This window comes from Colletotrichum scovillei (genome assembly GCF_011075155.1).
Source record: "Colletotrichum scovillei strain TJNH1 chromosome Unknown Contig00009, whole genome shotgun sequence".
Taxonomy (NCBI): Eukaryota; Fungi; Ascomycota; class Sordariomycetes; order Glomerellales; family Glomerellaceae; genus Colletotrichum; species Colletotrichum scovillei.
Genome location: NW_023336267.1, coordinates 3600851 through 3613552, shown reverse-complemented (window position 1 = coordinate 3613552; position 12702 = coordinate 3600851). Strand labels below are relative to the sequence as shown.

The 12702-nt window shown below is 55.1% G+C and overlaps 4 protein-coding genes across 4 annotated transcripts; 2 read left to right on the top strand and 2 right to left on the bottom strand.

Annotated features, from left to right (window-relative positions):
• Positions 1-497: 497 nt before the first annotated feature.
• HER10_EVM0012186 (GrpE protein) lies at positions 498-1789 on the bottom strand. The gene is made up of 2 exons (XM_035481586.1): positions 1434-1789; positions 498-1361 (listed from the first exon to the last, which is right to left on the bottom strand). Exons 1-2 carry the CDS (start codon positions 1695-1697, stop codon positions 918-920), a joined length of 708 nt encoding a protein of 235 aa, XP_035330186.1. The 5' UTR covers positions 1698-1789; the 3' UTR covers positions 498-917.
• A 488-nt stretch (positions 1790-2277) lies between these two features.
• On the top strand, positions 2278-3415 carry HER10_EVM0010799 (RNA polymerase Rpb3/RpoA insert domain-containing protein; the record flags this gene model as incomplete). The annotated part of the gene is made up of 3 exons (XM_035480248.1): positions 2278-2340; positions 2405-2970; positions 3028-3415. The coding sequence occupies 3 exons, from the start codon at positions 2278-2280 to the stop codon at positions 3413-3415; spliced, it is 1017 nt and encodes a 338-aa protein (XP_035330032.1).
• A 657-nt stretch (positions 3416-4072) lies between these two features.
• On the bottom strand, positions 4073-5483 carry HER10_EVM0011229 (uncharacterized protein; the record flags this gene model as incomplete). The annotated part of the gene is made up of 3 exons (XM_035480666.1): positions 4073-4172; positions 4247-4953; positions 5385-5483. The coding sequence occupies 3 exons, from the start codon at positions 5481-5483 to the stop codon at positions 4073-4075; spliced, it is 906 nt and encodes a 301-aa protein (XP_035330069.1).
• A 543-nt stretch (positions 5484-6026) lies between these two features.
• HER10_EVM0010566 (phenylalanyl-tRNA synthetase) lies at positions 6027-8380 on the top strand. Its single transcript, XM_035480022.1, has 2 exons — positions 6027-6503; positions 6563-8380. Exons 1-2 carry the CDS (start codon positions 6095-6097, stop codon positions 7921-7923), a joined length of 1770 nt encoding a protein of 589 aa, XP_035330002.1. The 5' UTR covers positions 6027-6094; the 3' UTR covers positions 7924-8380.
• Positions 8381-12702: the final 4322 nt, after the last annotated feature.

The following is a 12702-nucleotide window of genomic DNA, read 5'->3' as shown; positions in this document are numbered from 1 at the left end:
TGGGTAAGTCCTAGGATTTGGATTGTGATGAGTCCGCCGAGCTTACGAAAACGCTAGGACAAAGCTATATGGCTGTCGCGATCGGTGACGATTCGACTTTTCTCGACAACTATAATGGCTTTAATCTTCGAGTCCTGGCTTCTCAGTCTTTTGACAAGTTTGTTATGAGGAAACAATTAGGTACTGCCAAGCTACCATCATCAGTGTCGAGTGGGACCATTGACTAACACCACGTCGCAGGTTGGGGGAACGCACAGTTCTTGACGAACTCTTCCGATCTTGTCCCCCTTTTCCAGATTGCTTTCCACGAACGATAATTTGGGTCATGATGCGTCCGTTGTTTGAGTACGATACTCTATGTTGAGATTACTGGAAGATGTTGGATTGGCCTAAGAGCCGAGTGCGGCCTTACGACATTGTCAGTGTAAATAGGTAGTGCCAAAGTATTTCGTTCAACCTTAATCGGTTGTGGTTGTGACGACCAGGATGTGATTGTGCGTGTGTAATTAAGACACAGGGAGATTGAAATCTCCTAGACGGTATGATTAAATTGTACCAGAGCTTTGAGAAGAATCATCAGACCCCAAAACCCCTATCCGGGGTCTATATATACACAAACGTATCCAGATTCTATCCGTTTCTTCTTTTCATCCAGCAAAAAGGCCTTCCCATTCGCGGCCTCCTTACATTTTTTTTCCGCCATGCTATTGTCACATCATGAGAGGAGCATTATACACCGACCGGAACGCCCAGTTCGCTGTTCCGGGAATCGAGAGAATATCGTAGAACATAATGGTACAAGGGGGGCTGGTAGGTCGCCTCCGCCTCCAGCGGTCAGCCGACCAGCCCCATGGTTTTTAAAACAAGATCTTCGTAGAGATCGGGATTGTGATGCAAGAAGTTGAAGTATTGGCCTCTTAAGCGTTCTTAACGACGCCGACCTTGGCAGCGCGCATCACGCGGCCGTTGAGCTTGAAGCCCTTCTGCTGGACGTGGAAGACGGTGTTGTCCTCCTTGTCGGGCTGAGGTGCCATGAAGGTGGCGTCGTGCTCGTTGGGGTTGAACTTCTCGCCCTCGGGGTCGAAGCGCTCGATGCCGTGCTTCTTCAGCGTCGACATGAGGATGTCGTCGGTCATCTTAAGACCCTCGTACAGGTTGGCGAGGTCCTTGAGGTCACCCGACTTCTCCTCGACCTTGAGCTTCTCCTGGGGCACCATGGAGAGGGCGCGGTCGAGGTTGTCGATGCTGTCGATGAGGTCCTTGGAGAACTTCTGCAGGGCGAAGTCGCGCGCCTGCTTGACCTCGCGTTGTGTGCGGTCCTGGAGGTTACGGAAGTCGGCGATGGTGCGAAGGCACTTGTCCTGGAGAGCTGCATGTTAGAATTGGGTCTCGATCCTCGGTGTCCGAGATCGGGGGACAGAATGCGAACGAACCTTCCAGTCAGCAGCCTCTTTCTCCTTGGTCTCCAACTGCTTCTTCAGGGCAGACTCGGCATCATCGGCGGGCTTCTCGCCCTCCTTGGTGGCCTCGGTGGTCTCCTTGGCGTCGCTGTACCATCTCGCAACGGCGGGTTGCGCGGCTCGTATCCTGAAGGCAGGGGAGCTCTGGAACTGATTTTGGAAAACAGACTTGGGAGTCTGGGTGCGCATGCCGGTGCGCACTGCGCGGGAAGAGGTAGCAATGGCTTGTCTGAACATTGTGGCGGTTGTGGTGTTGTGTAAAAGACTCGGGCGGGCGAAAACGTGGTTGGAATCGAGGAGGCGATGTAGGGACTGGTCGCGTGTACGGAGAAGCTTTTAGAAGAAAATGAAATTTTATCGGAATGGCCCCAAGTGACGAATTGCCGTCCCTTGAACCCCCGGCCATGCGGGAAAGTTCGCGCCCAATCATAAGGTTCCAGACAGCTCCATCCGGGGGCGGATGAATTGAGGGACCGCTCAGAGCTTTATCGATAACACTAGCGCCAAGGCAAGGCCAACGCGCTTTCAGCAGGCGCCAGGCACGGTCGCCGCACCTTCCAATTGGTAATTCAGTGGCACCTGAGGCGGTAGTGTTCACTCTGGCTCTGGTCGCAAAAATATCCATTCAGCCTCCCCTCCACCGTGACACAATCGCCAACGTCCACCATTCAGTCCACCCGCGACCCACGATAATTACGATTGCCAAGGCGCTCTTGCTTCACGTACATACGAAATTGAACACGTTTGCCGCACTATCATCCGAATTGCATCTCAAAACCTTTGGCCGAGCTACAACTGAAAGGAGAACGGCGGCGCGATGGATTACGAGCCGATGCTGTTGGATGGCGAGTCCGGAGGACCATCGATCAAGATCTCAGGGGTATTACTTCCCAAAATCCACTTAGCTAGTGGCATTTCAGACTGACAGCCGGGCGCATCGTTAGGCTGATAACATCCACGTCAACTTTGATCTCTCGAACTGCGACCTTTCCTTCGCCAACTCGCTGCGTCGCGTTATCCAGGCCGAAGTCCCTGTGATCGCCATCGACCTGGTCGAAATCGAGGCCAACACATCTGTCCTCGCTGACGAGTTCATCGCCCATCGCCTGGGTCTGATTCCCCTACAGTCCAAGGACGTCAACAGCTTGCTTTACACCCGAGACTGCGACTGCGAGCAGTATTGCGACAACTGCAGCGTAAAGCTTACGCTGCATGCGCGATGCTCATCAGACGAGACCATGAAAGTCTACGCCAGCGACCTCATTGTCGATAGCTTCAGGCAGAACGGCACTGTAGGAAACCCTGTAATCCTCGACCCTGAAGGACAAGGCTCTTTGATTGCGAAGCTGCGCAAAGGGCAGGAGCTTAAGGTATCATGCATCGCGAAGAAGGGTATTGCAAAGGAGCATGCAAAATGGATGCCAACGTCTGCTGTTGGGTTTGAATACGACCCTCACAACAAGCTGCACCACCTGGACATGTGGTTCGAAGAAGATGCGAAGGCCGAATGGTGAGTGACTGAAATGACATGCTCCTTGAAAGATGAGAGTCGCTAATGGTAGCAAAGGCCTGAGAGCAAATATGCCAAGATGGAGGACCCCCCACAAGAGGGCGAAGCTTTCGACTACGACGCGGTTCCCGGCAAGTTTTACTTTGAGGTCGAAGGTGTGGGCAGTCTTGAGCCGGATCAGATTATCCAGGAGGGAATCAAGATCTTGCAGGAGAAGTTGGCCCTCACGCTCCACATCCTCACAGGCGAAGCAGACGACGATGGCATGGGCGACTTCGATGGACCTCGCAGTCCCAACTTGGATATGGACGGCGGCAACCCCTGGCAAGATCAAGGCTATACCACTCCTTTTAATGGCGGCAACCAGACCGCGTGGGGAGGCAACGCAACGACACCGTACACTACGACACCTTACGGCGCCTCCGGACAGTCTGGATGGAACTGAGAGAGAACAACAACAAAATCATAAAAAGGCGTTTATGTATGAAAACCACTTTGAGACATGGGGGCGGTAATGGAGTTTGCGATTTTTTGCAAAGAAGCTAGCTTGGCCATCAGCTGGCCACATTGATTCAGCTCGGGAGAGGTGGAGTTTGCCTGACGACGCGCAAAACGGAACCAATACGCACATCAAGATGCACTCCGCAGCGGCAAGAGGGGGTAGGCTTCTCGGCGTTCTGACGGCTAGACCTGAACCCAGACTGGCTTGGCTTATGGCTTGGCTTTTAGACACCCGTGACAGGGGATGACGGCGGTAGAGCAATCGTAAAATAAGATAACAGCCTGTCAAACACTCGGGCAAAGATAGGTGGGCGGGGTTCGATTTCGGCCGAGAAGGCAGCTCTTCTGCCGGACATCTGTAATACAACTCACACACAAACCTCACATGAAGCGAACATGAAATTGCTGCAAAGAAAATCAACCATATTTTTCTTTCCTGTGTATACCCTCCATTACTCCTGTCAAATGCAGCAGAGTTGCCTCTTTTTCCAACGCCTCCAAACATGGCAAGATGGTACTAGTGATGATGATGCAGCGCCAGTCTATCTAAGTATTTTAACGCTCATTCTATAACACAACACAAGCCTTTTTTGTGTGTCTATTACCCCTTGATGGACGCATCTTCACCGTTGCCGATATCAGCAACCTTTCTATAGACCTTGCGGTGCATCTCTAGGAAGACAAATGTACAGATGGTTTGTCTAGGCGGGTTGTTAGTAAAGTGTACACAAGATGTCCATCATGCAAGCAAGCGGGGAGAGGGACAAGAACGTACGGTCCGAGGCGGAGGAAACTGGGCACCCAGCCCTTGAACATCCACCCAAGGCCCTCGGCCTTGTAAATCTTGGCCAGGGTATGCGCCAGCCCCTCCTGGGTGCTCGCCGACATGACCCGCGTCTTGATGACATCAATTGGGCTCGTCACCGTGGCGGCCATCACACCAGCGAGGAACGAGGCCGTAAAGTGCGTCGTCAGGTTATCCCCCATGGGCGTGTGGCGGATGAGCATGCCCTTGAAGGTATCGTACGACGCGAGCTGCGAGGCCGTCATGGCCGCGGCGCGCATGCTGTTGGGCAGAACGCCCCTGAACCAGCTCATGATGCCTTCCTCGCGCGCCATGCGGAGCATGCCCTCGAGGGCGTGGCTGTAGTTGCGGCGCTCGGCGGCGGGGAGGGCGGCGTCCTGCTGCATGCGGACGTTGAGGACGTCGGCGGCGTTTCCCGAGATGCCGCCGACGAAGCCCGCGGCCGAGGCCATGGCGACGAGGACGGGGAAGGAGGGGGGTTTGCCGTCGTTTGCGCGGGTGGCGCGGATCTTCATCTCCTCGTAGGCGCCGAAGCGGACGGTGGAGTAGGTCATTTGGCGGAGGAGGGAGGCCGAGAGGCCGTTGTAGAGGCCTGTCACCCCGTGGTTGCGGATGATGTGGGTGAAGGTGCCGACCATGTTCTTTGGCGCGTCGGGGCGGCGGACCTGGAGGCGGACCTAGAGGAGGGTGGCATTGCGTAAGTAAGTGAGTTCTTGCTTTGGGAGCTACGTAGATGTGTCGTTGCGGTTTGCTACGATTCTTGGGAGAGCTTGGGTTTGCCTTCATGGATCGAGGGTTTCGTTCGTTGGTGTGTTGTAGAAGTGGGAGCGCATTACCTTAACTGTGAGACATTGTCAGCTCTTGGCTCACTCTGATATTTGCGATATCGCAGGCTCTCTCGCGCCATATCTCGAGATCAAGGTTGGCAGAACTTACCCAAATCCAGGGGATGGGTCACGCAGGCGGCCATACTACTGGCGCTGCCTCCGAACCAAAAAGGATACCTCAGCGACGGTTCCGCCGTCTTCTTTTGCTTCTGAGGCGCCGGCGTCGTCGCCGTAGCCGTCGGTTGCGCTTGTGACTGTTGCTTCTCCTGAACCCCCTCGACCTGGCCCAACTTCAACGGCGAGGGCTGCGACGACGACGACCCGGACGGCTCATCGGCCGGTTTACTGGCGACCATGTTGGCGGCGGCGGCGGACTGCATCGTTGCAGGGTGTTGCGCAGTTCCCTATGATAAGCTCATCCCGTTGCGGCGCAATTGAATACTGCGTCGCGAAAATGGCAAAGGCTCCGTAAGTGAAGGAGCACAAACGGACGACCTTTCTCGGATTTAACGCAAGTTATGTCCAAGATTGCCTGGTTCCCCTCTCTCTCGTGTCGGCAACTATCAGCTGGGTAGCGTGTGTTGCTGAGACGTCACTTTTCGGTCGTTGCGGTTGAGTGACGTCTTTTTTTGTTATAAAGCCGACTTCGGGGGAGAGGGTGGTGTGGTCGTGCAGGAGGCCTTTTTTTTTGGTCGCTGCTTTGGGGTAGGTATGCAGGTGGTGGGAGGAATGGAAGAAGCCGAGGAATTGGAGATCGGCTCGGTTTATCGCGAACTTTTTTTTTTTTTGCCTTAATTAACACCGATTCGGCTGAACGAGGGACGCGCTTCGAGTCGGCTCAAGGGAACGAAAGAAAAAAAGGAGATTTGCTGATTGATCAAGTCCCCTTTCAGAGGGAACCACCACCACCAACAGTCAACAACCGAACCTGCTGCTTCGATTTTTTTGGTGCGTCATTGGGCCTGCAGCGAAGCCAGGGTGCCATGCGCTAATGAAGGGCGTCTCCGGACCCTTGCTCCGGGGGGAGTCGGCAGGGTCTTGCGCCGTGTGTCCGCCCCGGGTCGCAATGCCAATTGGCTTGGCCCGTGCATCCCGTAGCTTTTGTCAGACTTCTGGTGATCGACACTTTTTCGACCAACTGCTGCGAAAGCTCCCTTTCCCTAACGGCAGCTATTGTCGCAACACTACATCGAAGCTCTACGCCTGTGATGAGCACATAGAAAAAGGGCCTTTACATCTGAACGAGGACGTTCGCAACTTCAAAATGCTCGTCCCAAGATTAGCCGGGAGGCAATTGCAAAGTTGCTTCCGTGGCGCCACCTGCGCCGCGAGAGCTCCTCGACAATGGCAGGCCATCGCTTCATTGTCGATGAGTGGTAGCCGGCGCAGCTACTCCTCAGGTTAGACCACAGTCACCCGGTCCTTGATGGTCCCTTGAACTAAACAGACATCATGGCAGAACCCTCGACGATTTCAAAAACCCTAGACCAGAAAAAGACCGTCGAGGTCAACAGCCAAACGATACCGACAGACACCTGGTTCAACGTCCCGACAAACGTCCTCGACGCCGCCTCGCGCAAGCTTCACCTCCAAAAAGACCACCCCGTATACATCACGCGGCAAATTATCGAGTCGCAGTTCCCGGCGCCGACTTACAAGTACCACAACACCTTTGACCCCGTCGTCACGACGCACCAGAACTTTGATTCGCTCGGGTTCCCCCTGGACCACCCGGGCCGCGCGAAATCAGACACCTACTACTTCAACAAGGACACCCTCCTCCGCACGCACACGAGCGCCCACCAGGCGCAGACCTTCCAGAAGAACCTGAGCGAGGGCTACCTCATCAGCGCAGACGTCTACCGCCGCGACGCCATCGACAGGAGCCACTACCCCGTCTTCCACCAGATGGAGGGCGCCCGCATGTGGGACAGAACGAAAGTGCCCAACGGCGACATCGCCGCCGCCGTCTGGGAGGACCTCGATAGGCTGCCGAAGCACAACGTGAAAGTCGAGGACCCGCACCCGGCCTACGACGCGGAGCGGAACCCCCTACAGGAGGGCCACCACTCCCCCGCCGAGGCCGAAGCCATCGGCGCCCACCTGAAGCGCTCACTCGAGAACATGGTGGTCGAGATTTTTACTAGGGCCAAAGCCGCGGCGGCGAAGGCGGACCCGGACTACAAGGACGAACCCCTGCGTGTCCGCTGGGTCGAGGCGTACTTCCCCTTCACGAGCCCCTCGTGGGAGCTCGAGGTCTACTACGCAGGCGACTGGCTCGAGGTGCTGGGCTGCGGCGTGGTGAAGCAGGACATCGCCATCAACGCCGGCGTGCCGCAGCAGGTCGGCTGGGCCTTTGGCATCGGCCTCGAGCGCATCGCCATGCTCCTCTTCCAGATCCCCGACATCCGCCTCTTCTGGTCCAAGGACGAGCGGTTCCTGAGCCAGTTCAGGGGCGTCTCGGACCAGCTCGACAGCATGAAGCGCTTCGTGCCCTTTTCAAAGCACCCGGCCTGCCCCAAGGACGTCTCCTTCTGGCTCGGGAGCACCTCCTCGGCAGCGGGCGGCAACACGAAAGCCAACACGCAGGACTTCCACGAAAACGACTTCATGGAGCTGGTGCGCGACATCGCCGGCGAGCGGGCCGAGGACGTCCGGCTGGTGGACGAGTTCACGCACCCCAAGACGGGGAGGCGTAGCATGTGCTACCGCATCAACTACCGAAGTCTCGAGCGGACCCTGACCAACGAGGAGACCAATGAGCTGCACAGCGAGGTGACCCGGAAATTGGTCGAAAAGCTAGGCGTCGAGATCCGGTAAGGGAAGACAGAAAGGGGAAAAAAAAAGGGCAAACAAACACTGTGCAAGCAGTTGTTCAACGTTTGGCATAGTTTGAGGGGTAAAAGGGGGCTGTGCTGCCAACAACTTGTTATTCCCTCATCTTGAAGATGGGACGAGGGCTACCGATCCGATGGCGGTGAGTAAGTCCACATTCGGCATGCCATCACATACTGCATGGCATCATACTAGTATACTAGAACCCCGGCGTAAGTTATACGCCTCTGCCCGAGGCGTTGTCGTGAGATGGGTGCTGCTAAGCTTTTAGCTTGCGCCCCGGCTATGTGCCTGTGTAGAAGAAGAGGCCGTCACGGTCGTGTATCATATCAACTACATTGTACTATCAAGAACCCCACCCCCAAGAAAAAAAGGATGGACTGAGCTCAAGCTTGATTGTTGTGAAGGCTGAGCAGAGCTATGAATCAAAACACTAGAACCTCAGAGTGAAAATTACGGGAACTCGGGATTTCCTTTGATCCCGTCGTCTTGCAGGTGTGATGTGCTGTGTTCCTCGGAAGCTATGATTCTGAAGCAACCGTGTGATGTATACATACGGAACATCAGACCAACGGAAAGAAAAAAAAATCAAGAGCAGGAGTAGAGAATCGTTGAAAGTCAGCAGTGGATCGTGGATCGCCCTATCAAGCGTCCGAGCATCTCGGAACAAAGGAAAAGAAGATCTTACTGCTGCTGCTGCTGCTCCTCAGACGAATGTAATCATGCTAGTCCTGGATTGCGGGAGTTCAACTCCGCCGGTTCGGGAATGAAGCAAAAAAACAAAAAATCTGAAGCAGTGACGCCGGGGTTGCAGATCGATTGTATCATGCGCAAAACCTACACACACAAAGCTCGCGCGCAGCAGCACGAGCGCATTAGTCTTCGGGAAGATGGAGTAGACCATCGACCCGTCGTCCCATCACCAAGAAACTTGGGACGGTCGTGCAAAAAGTCAGTTTCAAGGCTGTTCATTTCCTCACATAAGATTTCAGCCAATCCTGGTGCTCGCATTGTCACAAAAATCATGAGACTTGAGCTGGCCTACAGTACCAATGGTGGTGGAGGGGGGAGAGGTTTTGCTCGTTTGTTAGACAGTAAAACTACACAGCCCACGTACCCTTGTCGAGCTCTCGTCGTTCCTTGCATCAGACCAAGCTGTGATTGTTGCAAGAGGTTTCCTCAATGCTGATTTCTCCCTCTCGCAAGCGAGGTCCTTGTAATGTTGTCCAAACGGATGAGATGAGTTTGCCATCGCTTCAGGTCCGACTCGGCAGCAAAGTTTATCAAGCGGTAATCTCTCTGAGCAGGCAATGTCTTTGGTGCAAGGAAGCCCCCGTCCTTCCGGGAGATAAGGTGCAAGGCATATCGAGCTTGTGAGTACACTACTCTATAGACGTCCTGATGCCGCAGGATCGCAACAAACGGTTCCTAAGGTTACGGTCGGAACCATGAACTTGAGGTCCTGCAAGTCAGCAGTTGCAAAAGTGCTCTTTCGGGTCCATAGGATATGACTTGGTCGATCGTTGACTGTCGTGCAAGCGAGTTGAGAAACGAAGACTCTTTGCTATAGGCGCAACTTGCCCGACTAGGCAATCGGCAGCCGGTATCATCTGGAATGGCGCCAGTGAAAAGACAGAGCGTCGGAGGTGCAGCGAAATGCAGAAAAAAGAGCATGCATGTCTTGGCCTAGAACGGTGTCTGGGGAAGCCGATTGCAGCACGAAACATCAATCTGGCAGGTGGAAAGTCTTGGTATTTTGCACAGCCTCGTTTCCAGATCGCCAGAGGGGTATTTGCTGACCGTACAGCAAAACCGTAATCTTCCGTGTCAATCGGAGAGAGGGGAGGGTTTCTGCGGCGTGTCGGGGCGATCGGGTTGAAACATTGGCGAACAGCGTCACAGAATGGGTGCTGCTGCCGTTGCAACGATCAGCGGCCGGGCCGTGTTGATTGCTGAAGGCAAATTCCATCTTGTTCGTCTGCTGTCCTCTGGGCTCTGCGGATAAAACCTCGATATCCATTGTGGCTGATTGTCCCTCTGCTAAGGATCAGACGAGCGTGTGCACTGGTAAATGTCTCTGACCAGCGACGTAGGGAAGGGGCTGAGGCTCGGTGCAATTTGGCGCAGAGCTGGCTGAGCGAAGACAAAATTCGTAGGCCGACTCGTGTGCCGGCGCGGGCTGAGCCGGCATAGCGAAGTTCGAACTTCAAAAGCGAGCCGTGACTGAGGCTTTTCGGGACCCCATCCCGCGATCAATCTCGCACGGGGTGACGGAATGCCTTGCCCCTATTCATCCGGCCGGTATGTCATAGCATGAACTCCTAGATCAAGGCAGGTTTTCTGCTGAGTTGGCGTTGCCATCGCTGCGGTTCGTTGAGAGGGGCGGCGGGCTCGCATCATGGGTGAAGCCCCCTCCAAAGCCAAGCCCCAGCCCCAGATGATATAATGCTGGGGTTTGGAGGCGTTGCTCAGCCAAGACCATGAACACAAGCTTTGGTCATTCAGATTACACTGCACCCTGCCGACAACATGGTCAGAAGAAATTTCGGATAGAAGAGCGAACTTTGGTATGATAGCATCACAAGTGATCCAAGGAGGCGCCGCCCCCAAGCCTACTATCGAACCGTAAACTCCAAGTGTTGTAGATACAGTGAGTGGTCAAGACTGAACTTGTCTTGTGAACACAACATTTGCTGCACAGCCCCCATCACTCCATGGACCCTTGGCCAGGGACTGAACGCTGTGGGGGTTTGACTCGGTATCCCTGGAGTCTTTTTAGCTTAACCGCGATAGCGCAAGAGCGGGGAGATGAGCTGTCGAGGTGTTGGTTGTCGAATCACTAATGAGTATGGTGACAGTCGACAGGTCTGGTATCTGCATCTGTAGGGTAACGTTGACATTCGGAGTGTGCCCGAGTCCAGACTGGGCATCTTGAAGATCAGAGATGCAGGTGTCTCTGGAAACGGGTGGCTGCATACTTCTCGGAATGGACGCACCGGAGGCATCCCAAGACCCAAGAAGCGGCGGGAAGACCCAAGCCCTCGGTGGCTGTCTGCTGTGCCTGTTTCTCGCGTGTTCAGGGACGTACGGGAAGGGAAAACAAGAGAGACCCGAGTGTGAGGTCACAGGACATGGTGGACGGATACGCTGGACAGGGTGGGAAGATGGCGATGCGCCGCTACCGAGCGTAGTGCTGTTGATGGCTGCCGTAGCTGCGGTCAAGTAGCGGGTCGAGGCACTGGTTCTCAGCGCTTTGGAGCACGAGTCTCGCTTCAGAGCCCGCCGTCATTGTTGACCATGTCCACCTGTCCTCAGTTCAGGTCCTTCGGATAGTGCGCTGGGCGTGTGGGGGAACAGCCGTGGAAGAGGCTTCCGTCGTAGAATTGTTGCAAGGGGAGGCCTGCGGGAGGCGAAGAGGTTTGCTGCTGGAGCCGACAACGACAACGAGACTGCGTTCAGTGACTGTCTTGTCGCGGCAGCGCCTGCCCTGTCGCAGCAGCGCCTGCCCTGTCGCAGCAGCGCCTGCCCTGAAGGAACAGCCGTGCCAGCCAGTTTGGGTTCAATGGAAGGCAAGCACCGCCCTCATGGCACACCGTAAAGTCGTCACTAAGGAAATTACCGATTGAGGCGGAGATAACTGGAGCCGCTACCGTAACGGTACGTACTCGGATCCAGCCCGTCCAAGAGTCCACTGGCGTCTTAGCTCATCCGTTAAGGAAGACACCAAGGGGACCAGAACACGGAAACTGCGCGTAAAGAATGGCTGGGGTGGCGAATGGCATTCTCGACAATTCGATTTCCAGCGGGGCCGACGAACCAAGACCTGTTCGATTCGTCAATAGTCTGCCGTGTCAAGCGGTTCCATCCATCTCCACGCCAGCGAGGGACGATAGAGGTCCAGGTCCTTCGTGGATCATTTTCCATGAGCCACCAGGTGCAACCGCAGCACGACGCGAAGCAAGGGCAAGGTCCTATTGAGGATGAGCTCGAGGTATGGGCATGGCAGATATTGCAAAGCAATGTCGCGGAAAGCATCCCGTGGACACTTCAGACTTGAGGAATGCCAAGCCTTCTGGAGTGGGAGGAAAAACTTTTGCCGTATCATTTTCCTCTATCCGTATTGCCTCTTGCTCTTGCACAGCCCCAATTCATGTCAGCCGTGTTAGTCCTGATCCTGGGCTGCTGGATGCCCAGTGCTTGCCTCTCACGCCTCTATCTGTCTCTCTGCTCAGAGGCAAGGTAAGCAGCCCGGTAAGTTGGTGAAATGATGAGCCGAACGAACAAAGTGACTTACCACCTTAATTACCTCATGGCCTCTCTCATCCTGTATACTCTACGATGGTACAAGCTGGTGCCTTGCCGCTGTTCTCTATGCGTCGTCCGATCCCGACGTGCTCCTTCTCGCGCCAATGCACCTTGGCAAACCCACGCGCCCTGCCTTGCTGTGAACCTTTTTCCCACCTAGGAGCCTGGAGTAAGCTGCCCTGTGAAGTGAGGTGGTCTGCACTCGCACCGACTGGGCTGTAAATTGACTGCGTGACTAGCAACATAGGACGTGACTATGTTGTCCGTGGGAACGGATAAGGAAGGGGACCGTAGGAGAGTCCCCGTCTGCCCGCCTGCCGTCTCCACCACTGTGACGGCGCTCTCCAAAAAGGCGGCGAAACTTCAAACGGGCCCGTGAGTCCGTGTGGCCTTCCCGTTTCATCCACACAGACACTCCCAGCGCCCCACTCAACGTCCAGAGGCAACGGTACCCCTCCC